We start from the raw sequence: 20,589 nt of genomic DNA, 5'->3' as shown, positions 1-20,589 counted from the left end.
CAGTGTGCCTTTGGAATGCACGATGAATGATTTTAAAGAGATCAATTGAACATTAAACAACAATCGTGCTATGCAGACTCCGCCCAACCGTGGTATCTACCCCGCCGGCCTATCCAAAACAGTCAAACTATCACTCAACGCCGTGCCCAAGACCGCTGAGGCAGAGCAGCAACCCAGAACGCCATGCAATGCCGCTCAGCAAGTCGTAAAGCTAATCAAATGCGAAAGTCTCCATCCAGAAAGTATACATGCTTCAGAATCTGCCTCGACTCTGACTTCGGCCTACCCTCGAGACCGGTGCACTGATGTCTCGCCTCTCCTTCGTGCCCTCGAGCATCTGCTTCATCGGTGTGCCGTGACCTTCAGCCATGCTGCGTGCCCTGCCACGTCGTTCGCGAATGGCCTGAAGTGCCGCCTCGCGATCGAAAGGGACATTGTTTAGTTGCAGCTCGCCCAGCACAGGTGTGCGCCCGTTAGCCGCTCCATGACCGATCGTGAACGGACTCATCAATTGCTTGCCGGGTCGCGGCGCTGGAGTTGCTGGTGAGAATGCAATGGGGATGGTGGTGGTGGTGGTCTTGGTGACATATGGTGTGCCTGGTCCAAGAGCAACTGGTGCGGGAGGCTCCATGTCCTCATCACTTTCGTCCTCGTGAATGGCAATATCAGCGCTTCTGCTCCTCTCTTCTGTCTGATGGAATGCTGGGGCCGATACAGGCCCATATTCGAAGGCTGCGTCTAGACACACTAGCTGGCTGCGAGCATCTGAGTAGCGTGTGGTGGACCGAGTCGAGTCTCGACCCGACTGACGAGAAACAGAGCGCTTAGGCAGAGCCTTCAGTGGCGAAGGGATAGACTTGAATGTACCAGTTGTAGGAGAGAAAGCGACGACTGAATCCAGCTCCTCGTTCTGCGGCTGGACAACGACTGTGTGCTCAGATGTCTGCTCTTCTGGCGGTGGTGTGTATGGTCGTTCAGCACTAGGCTCATCCTTCACAACATCCATAGCATCCTCTCCGTTGTCACTCGCTGGAGGAGTCAGAGCGGGGACCGAAGCCTTGATGGCCTCCATCTGTGCTGCGTACCTGTCGTCGTGAATGTAAGCCTTACTCTTGTTCTCAGCAATGCGGCAAGAACAGCACTGGAACTGGCATTCCATCTTCATGAACTCGATCTGGTCTTCCGCGCGCGAGCGGTACCGCCTCTCAGCTGCAAGCTCTTGTTGCAGGAAGCGCAGGTCAACTGCGGACTTCCTCGGCGATTGGTTCTCTTTGTCTTCGTCGTTGTGCCGGATGGTACGGGGCTTACGTGGAGAGCGGACTGGCGATCTGAAATCGTCTTCTTCGTCGTTGGTAGCTGCAGGGAGCGCTAGCTGCCCCTCAGCCGCGATGCGCAGGACCTCCTCCTCCTTCAAGCTTGTCTTCAGCGCATCACGCTCGCTCTCCACCAGCTTCAGACGATCCTTCAGCGTCAATATCTCCTCTCCAAGATGTGCTGTGATACCCTCCAGCTCAACTTCCATACTGTAGAGCTGGCCTTGGTACTTGGCGGCTTCTTCTGTCTTGAACCTGACATCAGACTCGGCCCGCTTGATGTTGCGTTCCAGCCCCTGAATCTTAGCCTGGAGCGTGGGAACCTGACCAGACTTCCTCAGGAGCTCCTTGTCCTTCTCCATGTATCGCTTCTTGTATTCGCGGTTCTTAGCCTCGAGGTGCTTATTGTTGTAGTCGAGTTCGCTCTGCGTATCATTAGTGGGAGCCCAGCGATGCAGCCTGATTGCGACGTACCAGCTTAGCGTTCGACACCTTCCAAGCCTCTTCACGTTCCTTGAAAACCTTCTCCCACTTGGCTACGTTGGCCTTGTGTGCTTTGCGTTCCCTCTCGAACACGTCTCTTGAAACGGCTATGTCGAGCTCCTCCTTAGTGGTCTTCAGCTCGTTCTTGAGCTCTTCGATGCGCAACTCCTTCCGGCTTGCAGACATGTTGTACTCCTTCTCTATCTTGTCGAACTTGGCTTTTTCCTTGGCCAACAGGGCCATGTACCTGTCGCGAGCTTCTCGCGGATCCTTAACCTCGAGAGTCTCGAACATGGTGGCCAGGCCGGCAACGGATACCTCGGAGTCGGTTCGTCGGTGCGATGATCGTAGTGGGGAGCCTTCGCGCAGCGGTGATCCTGATCGTGAACCTCTTCGTGTAGCTGATGGCGAAAGCACCACTGAGTCGCCCAAAGATGTCTTGGTGCGCCCTGGGGAGGTCGGGAAGGCAGGCATGCTAGGAGACATGGCCAGCTTCGTGGGCGAAAGCGGGAGAGAGGGTGGGTCCATCTTCTGGATGGGAGATTCGTTGAGGCGCGCCAGTATGACGGTAGGTATGTTGGTATTTCTATTCAAGAAGTGTGCGCGTTCGCTGTATGCAATATGTTCAGGCAGCTGCGGTGTCACCAAATGTGTTCACGAAGTTCTCCAGGGTAGCCGCAATCAACAAACGCAAGCGAGGCAGCCCCTTGTCCCTAGCAACGCGCACAGGGCAGCAACCCTGACGTGGTTCCCCGACGTCATGCACTACCTCCCTTGATCTTTGTCTACTGCTGCAAAACTACGATCGTGTACCATTAGAGGGATCAGTCGCATTTTAGGTGGTAACAGTTGTGCCAGGGGGCTGTGGGCCTCAGCGCTCTAAATCTGCACGACCGAGCTCTTGCCTCAGCGTGTGATCCAATTTTTCGTGGATGGACAGTCTCTTCATCTCCCAGGTGCCGATCAACCCGTGGACTGTCTGGAGCTAATGTTGCAGTGCTGCTGGAAACCAGCCTGCCAAGATGTTTCTGGGCCTTCTCATATCTGGGGTCGACTGGAATATACCTGTCTCTTCGCCTGGTTGCTTCGCAAACTCGCAGTCAGAATTCACGACGATCAAAAGGTCATGGGCATACCAGGACACATAATCGTACTACCGTGGTCTACAATCTACTGGAGCCGCCTACTTGTGTTCCGAGTCAAAGTCATGGTCCTTAACATAGACACTGATTTCTTTCTGAGCGCATAGCTCCCTTTGCCTTCACTTCAAGCCAGCCTTTGTTAGTCATGCGGTTCATTTCTCGATTACGGATGAATCTTTCTCGCTTCCTCTCGCGTTGTTTCCACTGCAAACCGGTCCCTCCAGACTCTTCTTTGCCCACCTCCACCTCTACCATGCCCTGGCAATCATGCCTCGTCTGCAAGGAAGAAACCTCCAACTACTGCAGGTACTGCGCGCAAACACACAACAACGGAACGATAGTCGGCGCACGTTTCTACTGCGATATCGACTGCAGAAATAAGGACGAGCTGGAGCACCTCAAAGTCCACATGAACGTTGATTGCTCCACGCCGCTGAATATCGAACGCGCAGGGAAGGCGGGCAGGATCGCACAGTCGCTATTCTACACGTTCTTAGAGAACACATGGACTTACGATATGAGGAAGGTGAGCATCAAGCGCGATCAAGATCACGATCTGGTTTCAGTCGAAGTCACCGACGGCGTGGGTGTAATTGCATCTCCAGGAGGCCACACCGATTGCAAGATCTACGCAGGCGGGTGGCTCACTAAGTTCCCGGTCGAATCTTTTGGCACTTTCGAAGACGATGCAAAGTATGCGCTCTTGACCGACCGCAGTTCCATCTGGGCGTTTGTGGTCATGCATGCTGCAATCCAAGCTCTTTTCCAAGGCATGCCAGAAAATACCCCCTACCTTTCAACCTAAGCTGACTCCGCCTTAGATCTAGTGAACGACGTCCAGACCGATATCAAGGAAGTCGTGCACTACCCAGTCGAGAAGGCCTCTCGCATCGTTCATGCGCGAGGTATCTTCGGCTCTGACACAAGGCGCCACGACCAAATGTACCCAGACCAAGATGAGCGAGGTGACGTCAAGGGAGTGTACGAGATCATGCTCAAATGCGGGTCGAAGATCGTGCTGGATCTCGCAAGCGCACAGTGGGACATCCAGGATGGCAACGGTGCCCAGACACCTGTTACATTTTGGCAAGATTACTGGTCCCGCTGGGGCGCAGCTATCAAGTACCGCATCCCATTCCGCAGCCATGCACTTAAGCACGCCGCAAAGATGAACAACTATCGTGTGGTCACCTCTCAGACCCTGATCATGGAGACGACCGTCTACCTCAACGTCTTCATGTCAAACGCATGCAAGGTTGAGCTCGATTTTCATCCGCGCGAGCTTCTCGAAATGGACAACGACACCTACCGGAACGCAAAGCAGCGCTTCCTTGCGAAGGCCACGATGTATCTCCAGAAGCGCGCCATTGGGCTCGACAACGGTGACCACCGCAACATCTTCAACGCGTTCGATCTGCATCACCCTGAACTCATCGCAGAGGGACCAAATCTTCGGCACAAGCCCAACGGCTCGCTTCCACTTGACATAGGTGACATGGCGAAGTTCGACTGGAAGGCGCTCAGCCGTCTAATCCAGCAGCCAGCCTCGGTGGTCTCTTTTAAGGAAAAGAAGCGAGCAGTACCGCTTAAACAGAAGCGCAGTGTTTACAAGGAGCCTGGTGCATGGCAGCTGGTCTTCCTGGAGGATACGCTCCCTGATCCCAAGATTCCTGTGACGTGCGTCAGTGAGAACCCCGGATGGAAATTAGGTTAAGATGACGGATCTCCACGCATTTGGCATCTGTGACGTGCCAACGCTCGATCAAGGAGACAGATCGATGTGCCAGAACTAAAGGCATTTGTCGTTTTTGTTGAGGGTAGTCCGTCCTTGACAAGACTATTTTAGAGCAACTGCATGTACATACCTGACTCACTGGCGCATTGTGGAATTACTCGTTGCCTCGTGTAATCAGTTCTGGTCATCGATAATATAATTGACATCCACCTTCCACACTTGATTTGTCTTCAATCACCATCTCAGTTGGTCTTCTGCACCGCTAATCTCACAGCCTCACCACCACTACCGCCGAATATGTAGCTGATTGCTTGTAAGATGCAAATTACCAAGCAATGGGAGTGATGTGGCCGTCCAAAGGCAGTGTTGTGAGAAGAAACAAAAGACCTCTCCTTACAGCATAGACTGTAGCTGAACATGGTAACTTACAGAGGTCTGCATCTACAGCACTTCTTACAGCCACAGTGTTATGAGCAGTTTGAGCAAGAAGTCTCCTTAAAAATCGCATTTGACAAGCTGAGCTTCCAATCTGCAGACACACGCAACTCTACAAGTACAACTACCCACCAACACACTATCTCTATCATCAACACCCAATCCCACGATCCAAATATGCTCCGCCAATTTTCCGCCAGCCCTGCCTTCTCCACCCAGGACGGGACCCAGCCCTATTTCCGATGCCGTAAAAACCGCAGTGTGCAAGAATACTACCGCAAGGGCAAGGTCTGGAAGGGTTGCAATGAGCGCTCAGCCAAAGACACCGCGCGGCGTAAGAAATAGACGGCCGTCGCTACTATTGCGCCTTATCATCATAATGCGGCATTAGAGCAAATGCTCCAACTCCAGCAGCAATATGCCGAGCTTCAGTATCAGCGGCAGGTCGAGCAACAACTGCGACAACAAGAACAAGGCGACCCGCGAATGGCGCTCAATTTCCTCAGAGACAACACAGATGGCTATACACCATCGTCACTGCAGTCGAACGAACAATCGCGACGTCTGATTCACCAGACTCAGCATTTTTTCGATCCACAAATTTTCTCTCCTGCTTCGGTAGCCGAAAAACCGGTATCTCATCAGAACCCGCAGACAGAGCTGTATTTTGAGCCTTTCCAAAACCATCCACCACAGAGCATGGCTGGAGTCTTCGCAGAGGACATGCTCCCAGAATACGATCTCAACCTCTACTGCAACCCCGGTTCCTCGGCCAGTGCACATCAGTCGAATTTCTTTTGCAACTACAGCTGGCCAAATCTGCATTTCGATCCAAGCTTTGAGTCCGGTTTTGAGTTCACATCCACAGAGGTTCCGGCGATTGGCTTCGATCAGTGTCTAGCCAACGCGTCAGCTAACGATTGCATCGAACTTCAGAACAACGATGATGGGTTCGATTTGCACCTATGCCCAGCGGGTCAGATTCGATACTTCTAGATCCTCCCAACGAACCAGATATACCTCTTCATTCCTATGCTGGAGCTCCTCCATATGCCTCTTTAAAAGTGGAAAATTCGATGAACATCAATGTGATAGACTTAGGTCCATGCGTCTCGCAGGACTACAGCTAGAACACAAGCACTGTAGCTCCACAAGCTCAGTTTGAGGCGCCGGTAAAGCCAGTCTGCAAGCCACGTAAAACATTCATCGCTGTCAACCTCGACGCTTACTTTGCTGACTACAATGCTTCAGAAACATCTTCTATGAGCCGGCTACTCCCAAGCATGACCTGACAGGCGGAGCCTTGGCAAAGCATCTGATCCGCCAGATTGGTCTTGCCGCACGCCTTTTAGCTTTGCACGACTATTTGTGCAAGATACGCAACCCCAATATGTTCGTCAAGCAAGTCGTTGCTATGGTCCGTGAGAAGCAGGATAGGATGACCATCCCTTAGGGCTCTTTGTCAGACTGGTTCGCTATTTACGAGGGCCAATACGAAGACCTCCTTGATCGCTACGGGCTTGGAAGCAGCGTCTTCTCGATAGATAGCCTTGACTGGTAGGTCAAGAACAAGTTCAAGGCTGAGAAGATCGTGCTAATGAAGTCGTTGAAGGATGACCTGGGCAAGAAAGGTAAGATGCTGATCCAAAACAGCGTGTAGGCTTTGCTCAAGACTATAGTCGAACCTACTGGACAGCATGACGTCCATGTAGTAACCGTTGCGCTGAAGAAAAAGCTTCGCCAAATAAAGTTGCCTAGGCACTCACGACTGTTAGGTGAACAGGCTGCCATGGGTTCCATGTCTGGATTCTGATCGTCAGTCAGGGAAGAATATATAGTTTGAGGATTTGAAGGGCTTGTAGGCGAAATATACTTAATCTGAATGCGAACATACATGAAGAAGCATGCTAATGGCCATCTGATTTGATGATGTTCTCAAATCAATTATACCTTAACAATGCTGTTCTCCAAGTGGGTCCTTCATAAGCTGCAAGTGTGAGAGACAGCAGTACGTCCGTACGCAGAAATGTTCGTGAACTGACATCGGCTCGCACCTCTTTTCCTAAGCTAATGTTCAATCACCCAGCTTGACCATCTTCTATAAAAGCAGCACCCCTCATCGCCGTGAACCATCTCTTCCTCGATCACAACCAGCCCACTGACTCGTCTTCCACGCCATTGACGTTGAGGCTGCTCGCACGTGCCTTGCCAATCGTTAGAGCCACAATGCCGCCATCACCGCGGGACGGGCACCTATTCCGCCCACCGGTCTCAAACCCGAACAAGCACACCCATCTCAAACGGAAACAATCTGGTTGTGGATGTTGATCGGTGGACGTCATGCAGCCCTGAATCCTCCTCGCCAAACCCCGCCTACGTCACCGAGCAGACCCAGGCTTTGCGTCCGAGAGCAACTAGCGCCGACGATCTAGGGATCTGCGAGTTATGCAATTTAGCAGGAGTCGTGCAGGACGTTGTAGTTCCAGTATGACAATGTGTGAGTTGGAAATGGATCGAAAATCTTCAGGAACGCTCCGGTCGACTCTGGAAGACGACTCTTATGTCGATCGCTGGTTTTTGAGTTTCGTGGAGATATGGGTTCACGTCGCGTCTGCGTCTGCGTCGCCGGGCTGACAGCATGCAGAATGCACAGGCATGTGTCCCGGTGGTGCGTGCATGTAGAGGTCCTCGAAGGCGAAGTCGTTCGGGAAGTATAGATGCGGCTCTGCTGTGAGTGTTGTTTTTCACATTGCTTGCTTTTGAAGCCCAATACGAAGCGCGTGATTGCGCGGTCGAGTCCCTGTAGGCATCGCAGAGTTTTTGATTTGACGTGTTTCGAGATACATTGCGGATGTTTGCTTGCAGAGTTCGGGCATGCATGAATCTGCCCGTCGGGATCAGCACCCACGGCATCGCGGACCAGCACATGGTGCGCGGGAGCCTAACATTAGCATATCCAGTGACATCGCATTTTTATCAACGACCATACGGCCGGCATCGCTGGCGCAGCGCGGCAATACGAAGACAATAGATCACAGATGTTTTTAGTCCAGTCTGCCACAGGAGCAACGCTGAATCTGGTCCTGTCCCGACAACAACAGTGAAACAATCAGTTACCAGCCCACATGCATGGCAAAAAGAAAAGGTTTCTGGTGAGATAATACTCCCGAATCCGGCCCTGCAGCATCAACATTAGCTGCTTGGCGCAACTTGCCGCGCGATCCAGAGCAGCGGTCTGAAGGGCGCTCTCCCGCGTCGCTAGCTTCGCCACGCATGGGCTGGCAAAACTCTGCTTCAGCCCAGAACGTCTGACGCTACACATCTTCAGCTCTCCACAGATCGCTAGTCGAGCGTCTCCAGCCCGCACGAGCGTGCTGGAGATAAGGTATGGCGCTTGCGCAGGCCCGCGCTGGGGACATCCCTGATTGTCGAGACACACCACCTGACGGGATGCAGACCGGCGTGCGCGACGAGGTGTTGGGCGTGAAGGGTTGGGTGAGGTGTCTTGGAAATTTCGACAGGAAGGAACAGTCTAGGTGCCGTGGCTGAATCCTCGAGCATGGTCTTTATGTTTGAAGCTGAACGGCACTGACGTGGCCAGAATTGCAGCGTGCAAACTTTCACAGTATAGATGATGATTTTCTATATGGCAAGGACTATCAGTCCTCGAGTGGGGAGAAACTACGAAGGGTATAATGAAGAGTTGTAGATCCATCGGCGTTGTGGCGTCCTATCGCCACAATGCAATGTGTCACTCCCAGTGAGACTCCCAAACGCCCGCCATGCCAATGTCGCACACTGCGCCAGAGAACCATACCAGTATGAGACTCTCATATGCAGAGCCTGACAGAACAGTAATGAGATAACCAAGGTAAGTGTAAGATGCGTGAAGTTGTGTTATCATCCCTCGAAGATCGATGGCGACTCCGACGCCGTGGCGTAAGTCAATGCTTTGGCCGAGTCATGACTTTTGGTTCTAAGAAACGCCTCGCAAAGAGTTCCCGAAAGAAATCGAAGATGTAGGAAACTTCACCTCGAGCTCTTTTCGCGCAGTAATGATCGTAATTCGCTTATCGGCGGAAGATGTTCAGTAGACTCTTGCGCTTAGGCATAGAGTGCTTTGCTGTCTTGCTCTCAGGAATGGGCGGAGGAACGAGGTTGGTGCTAGGCCTTCTGCTGAACCTCGACATAATCGGCTCAGACTGTTTGTGGTTGATGCCCTTGCTGGCAGGCTGGGTGGAGGAGTTCTCCTGCAGGCCCTTCTCGTTGACTGCTATTCCGGAATCGAGGGGACCAGGGCTAGGAAGCGGAGGGGTGACTGTTCTTCCCTTGGTGTTAGCCTTGGAAGTCTTGCGAGAAAGCGTGATGCTACTCTTCGCTTTGGAGACACCAGATCGGCGGGAACTCTTGGTCATGTTCCTCCTCATGCCTGTCTCCTCAGCTTGGGTGCGCTCAAGGTTCTCGATCTCGCCCAAGATGGTCACTCCGTTCATTGCGAACGCCTCCTCCTGGATTGCAACAAACTTGACAATGCCGCGATCAATCGGGACGCCAATCGACTCCGTCATGAAGTTCTGGATCATGGCGGCATTGCGCTTGTTGAGTGTGGGCTGCAGCTGCACGGGCAATGCGTTGATGGTGAGAATGTAGGTCGGTTCGAAACTACCGCCGAGCAACAGACATGCTGAGTGGTTGACTGTTATCATAATCGATGTTTCAGGCTTCTGATAACGAGTCGACAGGTGGTGTGAGAGGTCGGTGACAAGGGTGTATTCATCCTTGATCTGTGCGCCGATTAGCATGCAGAAAGAGTGGACCATCGTGGAGATTAGCAACTTACAATTACGTTCGTTCTCAACTCTGCAACAATTGGCGCATCCTTTGTCACACGGTCTCGAGCATTGGATGTTGTGCCATCCTTGTAGGAGAATTGTTCTTCGTAGTACTGGGCACGCTGGCGAGAGTAGGGGCGCGCGATGTTGGCACCAGCGGATGTGGCAGGCCGTAATCTTGAATCGTCAAACGTGGGTGCGTCGATAACTGATCGCGGCGACGATGTGAAGGAAAGCTGCGATGGCGATGTGAGTGCCTGGGTGTCGTTGGTCTCGGGTGCAAGAAGGGTGGTGGCGCCAGCCTGCTTGGGAAATTGATTCGCGTTGACGTTCGAGGCCGAGTAGGTTGAGGTGGACGAAGGTCGCGACATCTTGGCTCCAGTCGACGTCGAGTTGTTGACAGAGTGAGGCATGACGGGGTGGTGAAGGAATATAAAAGGATTCAAGGGTGTGACGACGCGAACTGTTTGTTTGGTCGGTGAGGGGAGCCGCAAATTCCTGAGGTGTATCCCTAGGGTTGGGACTCGCTAGATATGGATGGTAGATGGTTTGTGCCACCAAGAGCGCTGATCGCAGATCGAAAGTGTTATCTGTGCGTGAGACGGCTCCTATCAGGGTTTGGTGGTCAGACGGCGGCTACCTCACTCAAAGACACGAGACCTGTGAGAGCAAAGTTGGCGGAGCGGAGTGGTGATGTATGGATGGTATGCAAGCCAGATGGTCAAGGGCAGGCTGCTGTTATGTAAAAGTCTCGGTTGCGTGCACACCCCGCAAAAGGCAAGAATGAACCACAAGAGGGTAGGGACGGCGCTGGTGAGTGCTCCCGTAGCGCAACCAACTTGTGATATATAGACTACACCAGAGCGTTGGTCTGGTCCAAGTGCGCAGAGCTGTGCAACCGCTTTGGGAACCAGCGAGCAGGGGTGTGTTTCCATCACGCGCCTTTCGCTTTCGAGACATGCATAAGTTGGGCTATGTGCGGCCGCCCTTGTCTGGTTTGCTGGGATGAGGACGCCAAGTGCCCGCGCCTGCTCCGCCATCAACGATGGCACCGCGGTCGCAGCTGGCTCAGCAGTCTCGCGCTAACTTCGAGCGCCGAGTGAGATGGCCAACTTCAGATCGCCATCAGCCTCCATCAGAAACGCCATCAGCATTTCGCCAGCTGCACAGCTGCAGCTATCGCTGACCGACGGCGTCCGCGGCTCACCACTCACCAGCGCGTGTACTCAATATAGCTCTCCACTCGTCAAAGAAAACCCGAATATCTGTACCGTCCAGCGGGCGCCTCCAGTCCCACTTGCACTCTGCATGCAGCTTCACGTCCGACATGAGAACTGCCTGACTCTTCGGAGCCACGCAACACACCGCTGGAGGTGCCTCCTAGCTTCAAACTAGACTCTGGCGTGTCCATTCCTTCGCGCACCCCGCAAACTTCGGGACAAGACTGCCCTGACTGGATTCGAATCATTCGTATTCGCCAACATGGTCTAGAGGTCCCTGGATTTCGACAGCCGTAGCCGTGCGTCTTCTTGCAATCTGGTTGTTCTTGTGTCTTGCCCTCCAGCGCAGTAATCTGCCACCATGCAAGCCAACACTGTCAACAACACTGTTGCATCCAGATTCGCCAGACTTACACAGCATTGCGGGGCGCTGTTGTCCTCCTTGATCATTTCTCCAGATTGGTTGTGTTGCACAGCGACTGTCAACCCGGCATCGAGCCGAAAGTTGAGCACACAAACAAGAACAACCGCCGAGCTTCCTGCCGCCAGTGATGCCACAGCTTTACCACAAGGGAGCGCCTGTCCGCTATATTGAGGAAGGTTGCGGCTCCACACGCGTCACCATCAAGTGATCCTGCGGTCGTGAGGATCCTACTGACCCATTAACCGGTGATCATTCATCTCGCATCGAATGCATGTGCTAGTCCACGACCCTCCTCGAAGGCCTCGACTGCCGTCTTGATAGGAGCTGGTGTGGACATTACTGGACCACTGACACGTCCAAAAGAGAAGTATAATAGCAGGTTACAGTAGTCCCGATAAATTGTCGCTTGTCAGCATCTGTTCATGGCCTCTGAACCATCGTACTTGAGTGGAGCTAACTGGGGTCAAAGCATCGATTCGAGTTTATCCTCCAACCTCGACAGAAGCCTTTGAGATAGCAGAAAGAGGACGCGTTACTGCTATCACACCAATTTGAGCACGGTAGCAACATTCAGGACTTGTTTATTGTTCAATCTCAGCTGGTTTGTTCGTACCACTTGTATTGTAGTACACAGTACGGCACCACGCATGTCAGACCCCTTTCGAAATGAGTTTTGGATGCGCGCTGCAGTGTAACGGCGCATCCAGAGTGATACTGTACTGGCTCTGCAGTCTAGGTGCGCTCCTACGTCGTTCTCCGTCCTGCAGCGGTTGGATGTGCTTGTGTGCATACATCGAGCCACCGCCGTTATTGAACCTGCCCGCCTACGCCCGTTTGCGCCACAAGCGTCCACGATCGTGCATCTGAACGCTTGCAATAGGTAATTGTGGATTCCTGCCACAAAAGCGTCAAAAGCAGATTGTTGTGCCGAGATATCCTGACGGGATAGCCCGCGTGTACGGTAACGACGCACTCGTGACAGACGGCCGGCGATGGTTGTGACAGCTTGACTGGCGCATTGGTAGCTGCAGCAACCTTCGAATGCGAACGGAATCTGAGCTAATAGCGACCAAGGAGGCAGTTCATCATCCTCGCAATTGCAGACTCGAAATAGAAAATGGCTAATTAAGGGCGAACGTACATTGCTGACCCGCGATCCTTCAACGTGGAGGCGGTGCTTGGATTCGCTGCTCCGCCCCAGAATCAGAGTCAGATGTACATGTGTGGCGGCAGCGTCCGTTCTCCATGGGGGTCATATGATCCTGCGCCGAGGCACTTCACATGTACCTGCATCCAGTTGAAGGCCCTGGGCTGGAAGCAATTGAGTGTGATGCCAGAACGGAAAATCTCAGCAGCGTCATGAGGTCTGCAACGGACCAAATAGTCGTGCGAGGCAGATACCAGATCCCAAAGGTGAAAGAAAATGTTGTTTTATTGTTTGGCAATGACGATGCTCACGTGTGGGCGCGTTGATTCCGCGGCTGCACCATGAGCGTTCGTTCTCCACCACAACTCCAATCCGACCTCGAGCTCACAATGCCACCCAAAAACGCAACTGCGAATGGTGTGACGCGCAAAGGGCCCCAGTTCAAGCCTCTACGGCCTGTGAAAGCAACAGCAAAGGCGCCAGCCAAAGTCTCGACAGCTGCATCACGCGCGATAGGCGCGTCGAAGAAGCCCAGTGCTCTGGCTGCCAGATCTGGCTTCCAACCAGCAGCAACAATTATATCCTCGGACGAAGAAGATGCTCAAGAAGACGAGTTCGATGACGCGCTTAGCGACAACCTGATGGAAGACGCGCCCCCACCAAAACCCACGAGAATCGTTGAGCCGTTGACAACTGCACACCCAATCCCAGCGCCGCTGCTTGCACGACTGCTATACGAGAACTTCGAAGACCCGAACACGAAGATACAGAAGGGCGCGATGACATTGACGGGGCTTTACATGGAGATATTTGTGCGAGAAGCACTCGCTCGAGCCAAGCATGAGCGCGGAAGGTCTGCGAAGAACGATGGCATACCAGATGGCTTCTTGCAGGTCGAAGATCTGGAAAAGCTTACACCGCAACTGGTGTTAGACTTTTGAGTGACGAGGTATACATACTGCGTTAAGGAAGTACATATCCTTGCCCACACAAGTCGAGTATGACGCTCAGCCGCCAAAGACGCGGCCTGCTGTCGACCCACGGTTACTGGCGAAACAGCGACAGCCATTTTTGGATTACTGGGCAGCTGTCATGTGTCAAAAAATACCCATTTGGAGCCCCAGGGCGTTTGCATATCCAGCATGGTTTCGCTGCAGAAGCTATCGAGTGAACACGGTCTCATGGATGTACGACACACCGCAAAGCGCAGGACGCAACTCAATTGGAATGTAACAATGGCGACTAGAATGCACCTGGTGCATGAGAAAGAAGACAGCCTCGGGACAAGGTGGAGAAGTACAATTTGGATAATTCTACAATCACTACACGTTCCAACCTTACCTGCCGTCAAGGTACAGCTGCACAATTTGCAGCGCCTTCGGCATGATGGCAAGACACTGTGCAGCCTTTCTAATTACATCAGGAAATTCCGCGTGTCGCCCACGAACGGTACTAAGATCTCCGGTGCCTAGGCGTTGACGCTGCTCGGCTGCACCACGCTCAAACGCGTCTGGAACAAGGAGTGCTTCGCGGGCTCAACACCCAAGCTCCAGCCTCGCAGGAACGCCATCATCGCGCAACAACACCCCTCTCAAGGCATCATTGCAGCGTTGAATTCTCAGATCTTTAAATTCTCACATTATGGAGTCGTGCAACTCATTCAAGGCTCTTCACATATGTTTGCAGACTGTGCAGCTCCGCTGTTAACAGTCTTTGGTGTTGCGCGTTGTGAGCCTCATGCAAGGGCTCGATAGGCTGAAGCACGAACAGCTTCCAGTACGTCGCAGATCGCACTTCTTGTGTCGGAAAGCTGCTAGCCGCCACGAAGCGCAATCAGCGAGCATTTCGAAGCCGTCTTCAATGCCTTAAAAGTACCCATATCCACTCCTCAGGCTCACCTTTTCTACTCCACATCTGTCCTGCTTCACGTCTGTCGCTGTGTTTCTTTCTCTTCTTTCCGTTCATCTCACCTCTACGGCCTCTTCAATTCTTAATATCTGGCTAGTCCAGCTTACAGAGCGCTAGTCGCCTGAACCACTCCCTCCATCAATCGCATACTAGTAATACACCAAGTCGACTCAAACGAATACCGTCGTCATGTACTTCTCGAAAGCCTTCATCGTATCCGCCCTGGTTGGCTTCGCAGCGGCAAAGTCTGAAAAATCGTCACAATCTATCGCAGCTTCGGAATCTCTAGCTGCGACGGCAAACTCCACAGCATCTGCACCTTCGACATCATCGACATCATCATCATCATCATCATCATCGATGTCAGGTAGTCTTATTACACATACCATCCAGGTCGGCGGGGCGAACGGGTCTCTAGGTTTCTACCCAAACAACGTGAAGGCAAACGCGGGAGACATGATCCAGTTCCAGTTCCACCCAAAGGTACACCTTGACAGCTGTGGCATTACAAGCAACACTATCTAACTTCGCGCAGAACCATTCCGTCGTTCAGTCTACTTTCGACAACCCATGCGTACCCATCCAGAACATCATGTCCAACCAGACGAACGCTTTCTTCTCAGGCTTCATGCCCACCACCGCTGCTGCGAACTCGACATCTCAGCTCCTGACATACACCATCCGCGTCCCCGATAAAAAGCCTATGTGGTTCTACTGCTCACAAGCCAAGCACTGTCAGGCTGGTATGGTTGGCGCCATCAACGCGTACGTACACACCTGGATGCACATGATCGTCATCAATCGAAGTTAACACACTCTCAGCCCTGAATCCGGCGCGAAGACCGTGGATGCATTCAAGGGCCTAGCTGCCCAAGCATCCGAGAACCTCAGCCCTGGCCAAGCCTCTGGCTCTGGCTCTGGCTCTGGCTCTGGCTCTGGCTCTGGCTCTGGCTCCGGCACCAATGGCAGCACCGGCACAGGGACCACATCGCCCTCTGCTGGCTCATCCGGCTCAGCTACATCCGGTAACGGCACATCAGGCACGACCACTGGCCCCGCGCAGAACACTGCCAACGCTGCACCTGTGCTCATTAGCCAGTCTGTCTTCAGCCTCGGTGCTGCTGCACTGGCGGTCTTTGCCATGTGGTAGAGGAGCGAAGATGCTGTTTTCTAATTTTGCGGCCTTGCTGAGAGTTCCCGGTTCGACGATTCTGTGATACCACTTACGACTGAGCTGGCTTTGGTGTATGTTTACGAGGCGTTTGTGTAGGTTACCAGCCCTGTGGGCGACCACCATAGACACGACATGGCGGAAGTCGTGCTGAAATGATATGTAATACTTCTCTCATCATTCTGATATGCAATTTCGTCGCTTGTTAGTGGATTAGTATGTTGTGCTTCTTTGAGAGTGCATGCATACCTAAGCGTTTCTGACATGCAGAGAGTTGATGGGTGCGGACGCCCCACACTCGTCACCGTTCATGTGCGGCCTGCATCCTTTTTACACCACTCTGTGCAATACTGCAGCGAATCACAGATGCATCCAGCACACCCCTCGGTACTTGCACAGCTGCAGTAGGACGCTGCTCTAAGGTTTAAGAGGGTAGCTGCAAGCGATGCGGGATGAGATGACTTGCAGACAGCGTGGCGATCCGGTGCAGCCTCACGCTCCAGCAGAGAAGACCTGATCCACGGAATCTGGCATGGCGATGTCTGAAGGTGACTTTTGGAAGCGCATAGGTCTACAAGACACGGACAGAGCGACATGTATCGAGGCCATAACGAATGTCTGCGATCGCCACCACGTGGCAGAGTTCGAATACCAGGGGTTTTGCAGCTTTACATTGCTGGTATCTCTACTGCGACATCACGAAAAGACTGAGAATGAAATTCACGGCAGTCGCAATGATGCTACGACTGAAATGGCTGAGCAAGCCATTATCCAATTTCGCCCTCCTCAACATGCGCTCGACCTCGACGTGTCCTTGGAGGCTAGCAGGATATACCCTTCACTGGCGCCCAAAGCTCGGGCTCTGAACATTCGCCTGCCTGGAGATCTCTGCGCGTATGAGTTGGAACGACTACCGGGAACCCCACTGTCTCGACTCCTACCACGCCAGCTCTTACCCGGGCCCGGACTACAGGCAAAGCAGAAGACCCTTATCTCAAGCTTCGCCCGGATCGTTGCACAGAGCTGGCCGAATATGGCAAGCAGGAAGCGGAGAGACAGCATTCTACGACCAGACTCGCCTGAGATGGAAGGGCAAGCGATACTGTCACTATGCACAGGGAAGGTGGGATCTTGCATAGCGCAGAAGCTCCAGAAGCTCGCTCAAGGACTGCCAGATGAACGGCTGCGAGAGAAGGCAGCCACCACACTGCAGAAGATTCTCGCAATGGACATTTACCCCGTGGTGTTGAACCATGGCGACCTCATACCCTCAAATATCCTTGTGGACGAACGGACATGGGAGATCACAGGGCTTGTCGACTGGGCCGAGGCTGAGTACCTTCCCTTCGGGACGTGTCTGTATGGTCTTGAGCATCTGCTTGGATTCTTGCAAGCACCATCACAGTATTTGAGCCGGCCAATTTTCCTGTTTTACGAGGATGCTGCAGTATTTCGAGAGTTGTTCTGGACCACACTGTCCGGTCTCGTATCGGAGCTTGGAGATAGGCATGACGATGTGCGGACGATGAGAGATCTGGGTATATTACTCTGGCACGGCTACGCTTGGGACGATGGCGCGGTTGATCGTGTTGTCGATGAGGTGGCTGATGTTGAAGAATTGGCGAAGTTGCGCGCGTTTCTAAGCATGTGAGGGTACGTTGCTGTTCAGACGTCTCCCAGAGCTCTTTCAACTCCATTTCTGCTAGCCATACTGTGCACATCAAACGCACCTGCCTCCTCAAACGACTGCATGTTGAGGTGCGACTTGCGCCTTCCAGAAGTGGGCGTACCTTCCCAGAATACTCAGGCAACATCCAATTCCGTAGAGCTTCCTCTGTATTTGTTTTCGTCTCACATCCTTCCTCGCTGCTCTTCACCTCACCGTACGCATTGACACGAAAACTTTGCTTGACCCTACATCGCGTCCCACCGCCTCTAATTGCGAACCTCCAGGCGAAAACCACATACTCAAATCGTCTTATCAGTGTCAGTAGGTGCTACCAGTCATTCCATTGGTGACCTTCACTGACAGATCCAGGCGAATGCGACAAGCTATGGTTACCACACGACGGAGCGGTGTCAACGCCGCACCAATTCCCTATGCCCTTCCGAGACCATCGAAAAGGAGGAAAATCACAGTCGACGAAGCAGAGCGAACGAGGGAACCTGCCAAAATACAGCCCTCAATCTCATGGACTTCATCCAGGTCCATGGACAGCACGGCACAGAATCGACCAAGCAGCGAGTTGAGCGAACTTACTCTCACCTCACCATCTAATAGGAGAAAGGCTCATTGTGTTCTGCCTGCCACAGCGTATCAGCCCAAGCAAGCTCCAGTCAAACGATCGACCGAACAGATCTTGGCTGCTCTGAAGAAGCTTACCACGCCTGGCAGCTCTCACAACCCGATTGTCTTACTCGAGGAATCTCCTCCACCGAAAGTGCAGCAGACAAGCAAAGATCCCAGCAAAGTCGAGCCACACATGTTTCAAGACAGACACAGCAAGATATACATGTATAATACCTCACGACCTGCTCTTGCACCGAGACCAGCCAACGGCAGTACGTTCACCGGCCACCCAGGTCACGACATATATCGCATGCGTACAGCAAAGACAGCAACACCAGGGTGGCTTACGATTGGATCTCAGCAGCTTCGATCGGATGTCCCACTCCAGGCGCAACACCCCATCTCTGCTCGCTATGTAGCACCGCAGCCAGGCACTGCGTATGCCTCAGCGAGGCCAATCGTCCCGTACACTCCAGCACACATGAACTACCCAGCGCCAATGCCACTCAACGAAGAACAGCTGCGGAGCAAGGCTTTGCAATACGTCCGGGAGTACTCAAGATCATCATCTCGAAAACGGAAGATGGCAGAAGACCCCGACGAGACCAGCGAGTCGGACTCTACCGAAGTCAAAACCAACACTGCACCGCCTCGCAAATCATGCTTCAAGCCAGTTGCCAGTGGCCGGGCCAAGTTCCAGAGCAGACCGGTGACCATCCTGCCCGATCCTCACTTCCAGCTCTCGCCACTGATACAGCAAGCGTCGCTCCTCACGTCACTCCTGCGAGTCTACCCCCGATCAGCAGACCAAAAGGGTATGAGGGAGGACATCGCCATGCTTGCGTCGATACAGAATCAGCACCTGGCTGACTGGCTCAACTTTGAAGTCGGGCAGTCTCGAAAGATGGCGAGTCCACACACGCCCCGCGTGCGCAGCGCCGCTGCTGTGTTGCCCGGTAGACGAGCCCCTCGCGCTGTCGCGGCTGACGAGCTTGTGGAAGCGGAGAAGAAGAGGAAGCGAGACGATGAGGTCCGGCGTCTTCTCTCTGCTGGCGCGGAAGTGTGGCAGGATGGCTCTGGGCTGAGCGTGGCGGATGTATTCGCAGACGACGCAGTTTGCACACGGGCAGACGGGGGGGATTAAGCAACGAGCTAAGGGAGGTGAGGGCCGATGTGTGGAAGTAAAGGGGCGGATTATGTCGAGGGTGTTGTACGAGACCGGCTTCAGATGAACACTTGGCTAGCACACAACACAATCGCACGTGACGGTCTATTCGGGTATCTGAACTCTTCCAGGCATAACAAGAGCCACAGCGACTATTTTCCCTTGTTTTCCCTCTTACGACTAATTCCCCTTGTTCCCCCTCTTACCACCCCTCTTCTTCCTATCAATGTGCCCAGCAAGCGTCTTCTTCACATCGCCCAAACTCCTCTTATTCTTGCTCTTCGCTTTACCAAGCGTCATGAGGAAATTCTTCTTCCTCGCCTTCTCCTTGTTCGTCGTGCTCTTGCCCTCGGCCTCCTTCTTGGCCTTGCGCTTCGCCGTTGTGCTCTGGTGCGTTGGCTCGCGGTCCGCTTTTGCGAGCGCGATGCGCTCTTCCTTTGTTGATTTCTGGCCGAGGCCCGAGGCGGCTTCAATGTCGGCTGCTGTTATGGGCGTGTCTGCGTGTCGAGCTGCGAGGGCAGCGAGGCGCTTTTGCGACGGTAGGTGTGCGTTGATCTGCGCGTTGGACTGCAGGTCCTTGAGCTGTTTTAGGTCGGCGGGGGTCAGAATTGTGGTGGTGAGGAGTTTGGCGATGTGGGCTTCTGTCGCGGCGGGGTCGGCGGGCTTAGGATCCGCCGTCGGCGCGGCAGGCGCGAGTTTGGCTTTCTTCGCCTGGGGCGCTTGCTCGTCGTCCGAGTCGGAGAGGTGGATGTCCTCGCCGTCGCTGGCGACGTTGATCCAGCCTTCCTCGTCGCTGTCGCTGTCGCTGTCGAGCTCCCACTTGTTCCAGTCCTCGGCGTCGTCGAGCTGCGAGTCGCCGTCGCTGCCGTCCGGGTCCAGACCTGCTGCGACGCGCTTCTTGCGCCGCTCGTCGTCCTTCCAGGCCGACAGTAGCTCGATGCCGGCGATGCCGCCCGCGGCTTCCTCGCCGTAGCGCTGCTCTTTGATGGTCCCCGCGCGGATGCCCATGGCGGCGTCCTTGCCGCGGTCGCGCTTGTGCAGCAGGTCGGCGCCGACTTCGCGGTACAGCGAGAGCAGGCCCTTGGCGGCCATCATGGTGCCTTTGTCTTTGGATTTGCGGTACTGGATGTGTTAGTGAGAGAGAAGACAGACGACAGACGACAGACGACAGACGAAAGATGACAGACGACAGACGACAGACGACAGACGAAAGATGACAGACGACAGACGACAGACGAAAGATGACAGACGAAAGATGACAGACGACAGACGACAGACGAAAGATGACAGACGAAAGATGACAGACGAAAGATGACAGACGAAA

General features: G+C 53.6%; 9 protein-coding genes across 9 annotated transcripts in view; 6 read left to right on the top strand and 3 right to left on the bottom strand.

The window, feature by feature from the left end:
• Positions 1-253: 253 nt before the first annotated feature.
• M421DRAFT_66076 (uncharacterized protein) lies at positions 254-2,324 on the bottom strand (the record flags this gene model as incomplete). The annotated part of the gene is made up of 2 exons (XM_033596291.1): positions 254-1,738; positions 1,788-2,324. The coding sequence occupies 2 exons, from the start codon at positions 2,322-2,324 to the stop codon at positions 254-256; spliced, it is 2,022 nt and encodes a 673-aa protein (XP_033447495.1).
• Positions 2,325-2,589: 265 nt separating this feature from the next.
• Positions 2,590-4,889, top strand: M421DRAFT_185766 (uncharacterized protein). The gene is made up of 2 exons (XM_033587932.1): positions 2,590-3,708; positions 3,760-4,889. The coding sequence occupies exons 1-2, from the start codon at positions 3,084-3,086 to the stop codon at positions 4,650-4,652; spliced, it is 1,518 nt and encodes a 505-aa protein (XP_033447494.1). The 5' UTR covers positions 2,590-3,083; the 3' UTR covers positions 4,653-4,889.
• A 396-nt stretch (positions 4,890-5,285) lies between these two features.
• On the top strand, positions 5,286-6,561 carry M421DRAFT_6431 (uncharacterized protein; the record flags this gene model as incomplete). The annotated part of the gene is made up of 3 exons (XM_033596141.1): positions 5,286-5,442; positions 5,500-6,058; positions 6,360-6,561. 3 exons carry the CDS (start codon positions 5,286-5,288, stop codon positions 6,559-6,561), a joined length of 918 nt encoding a protein of 305 aa, XP_033447493.1.
• A 2,617-nt stretch (positions 6,562-9,178) lies between these two features.
• On the bottom strand, positions 9,179-10,353 carry M421DRAFT_102011 (Tautomerase/MIF; the record flags this gene model as incomplete). The annotated part of the gene is made up of 2 exons (XM_033586713.1): positions 9,179-9,892; positions 9,949-10,353. 2 exons carry the CDS (start codon positions 10,351-10,353, stop codon positions 9,179-9,181), a joined length of 1,119 nt encoding a protein of 372 aa, XP_033447492.1.
• Positions 10,354-13,120: 2,767 nt separating this feature from the next.
• On the top strand, positions 13,121-13,672 carry M421DRAFT_65911 (uncharacterized protein; the record flags this gene model as incomplete). Its single annotated transcript, XM_033596281.1, has 1 exon — positions 13,121-13,672. The coding sequence occupies one exon, from the start codon at positions 13,121-13,123 to the stop codon at positions 13,670-13,672; it is 552 nt and encodes a 183-aa protein (XP_033447491.1).
• A 1,156-nt stretch (positions 13,673-14,828) lies between these two features.
• Positions 14,829-15,789, top strand: M421DRAFT_65952 (Cupredoxin; the record flags this gene model as incomplete). Its single annotated transcript, XM_033596284.1, has 3 exons — positions 14,829-15,122; positions 15,175-15,404; positions 15,462-15,789. 3 exons carry the CDS (start codon positions 14,829-14,831, stop codon positions 15,787-15,789), a joined length of 852 nt encoding a protein of 283 aa, XP_033447490.1.
• A 298-nt stretch (positions 15,790-16,087) lies between these two features.
• Positions 16,088-17,824, top strand: M421DRAFT_185682 (uncharacterized protein). Its single transcript, XM_033587931.1, has one exon. It carries the CDS (start codon positions 16,343-16,345, stop codon positions 17,459-17,461), a length of 1,119 nt encoding a protein of 372 aa, XP_033447489.1. The 5' UTR covers positions 16,088-16,342; the 3' UTR covers positions 17,462-17,824.
• Positions 17,715-19,457, top strand: M421DRAFT_185476 (uncharacterized protein). Its single transcript, XM_033587930.1, has 2 exons — positions 17,715-17,800; positions 17,849-19,457. Exon 2 carries the CDS (start codon positions 17,853-17,855, stop codon positions 19,242-19,244), a length of 1,392 nt encoding a protein of 463 aa, XP_033447488.1. The 5' UTR covers positions 17,715-17,800; positions 17,849-17,852; the 3' UTR covers positions 19,245-19,457.
• M421DRAFT_185470 (SDA1-domain-containing protein) overlaps positions 19,345-20,589 on the bottom strand; it is a 2,881-nt gene continuing 1,636 nt past the window's right edge. Inside the window, exon 2 of the mRNA XM_033587929.1 lies at positions 19,345-20,387. Within this exon, the coding sequence (XP_033447487.1) occupies positions 19,446-20,387 (942 nt within the window). The 3' untranslated portion in view covers positions 19,345-19,445. The remainder of the gene's footprint in view (positions 20,388-20,589) is intronic.

The sequence above is a fragment of the Didymella exigua genome (genome assembly GCF_010094145.1).
Source record: "Didymella exigua CBS 183.55 unplaced genomic scaffold M421scaffold_18, whole genome shotgun sequence".
NCBI lineage: Eukaryota > Fungi > Ascomycota > Dothideomycetes > Pleosporales > Didymellaceae > Didymella > Didymella exigua.
Note: the sequence above shows the minus strand (reverse complement) of the source record. Positions and strands in the feature narration are given on the sequence as shown.

Bases quoted from the DNA above. Each gene is read 5' to 3' on its own strand.
- M421DRAFT_185766 (XM_033587932.1), top strand. From the start codon at position 3,084: ATGCGGTTCATTTCTCGATTACGGATGAATCTTTCTCGCTTCCTCTCG. The intron at 3,709-3,759 runs GCATGCCAGAAA...ACTCCGCCTTAG, and splicing joins AATCCAAGCTCTTTTCCAAG to ATCTAGTGAACGACGTCCAG.
- M421DRAFT_185682 (XM_033587931.1), top strand. From the start codon at position 16,343: ATGGCGATGTCTGAAGGTGACTTTTGGAAGCGCATAGGTCTACAAGAC.
- M421DRAFT_185476 (XM_033587930.1), top strand. From the start codon at position 17,853: ATGCGACAAGCTATGGTTACCACACGACGGAGCGGTGTCAACGCCGCA.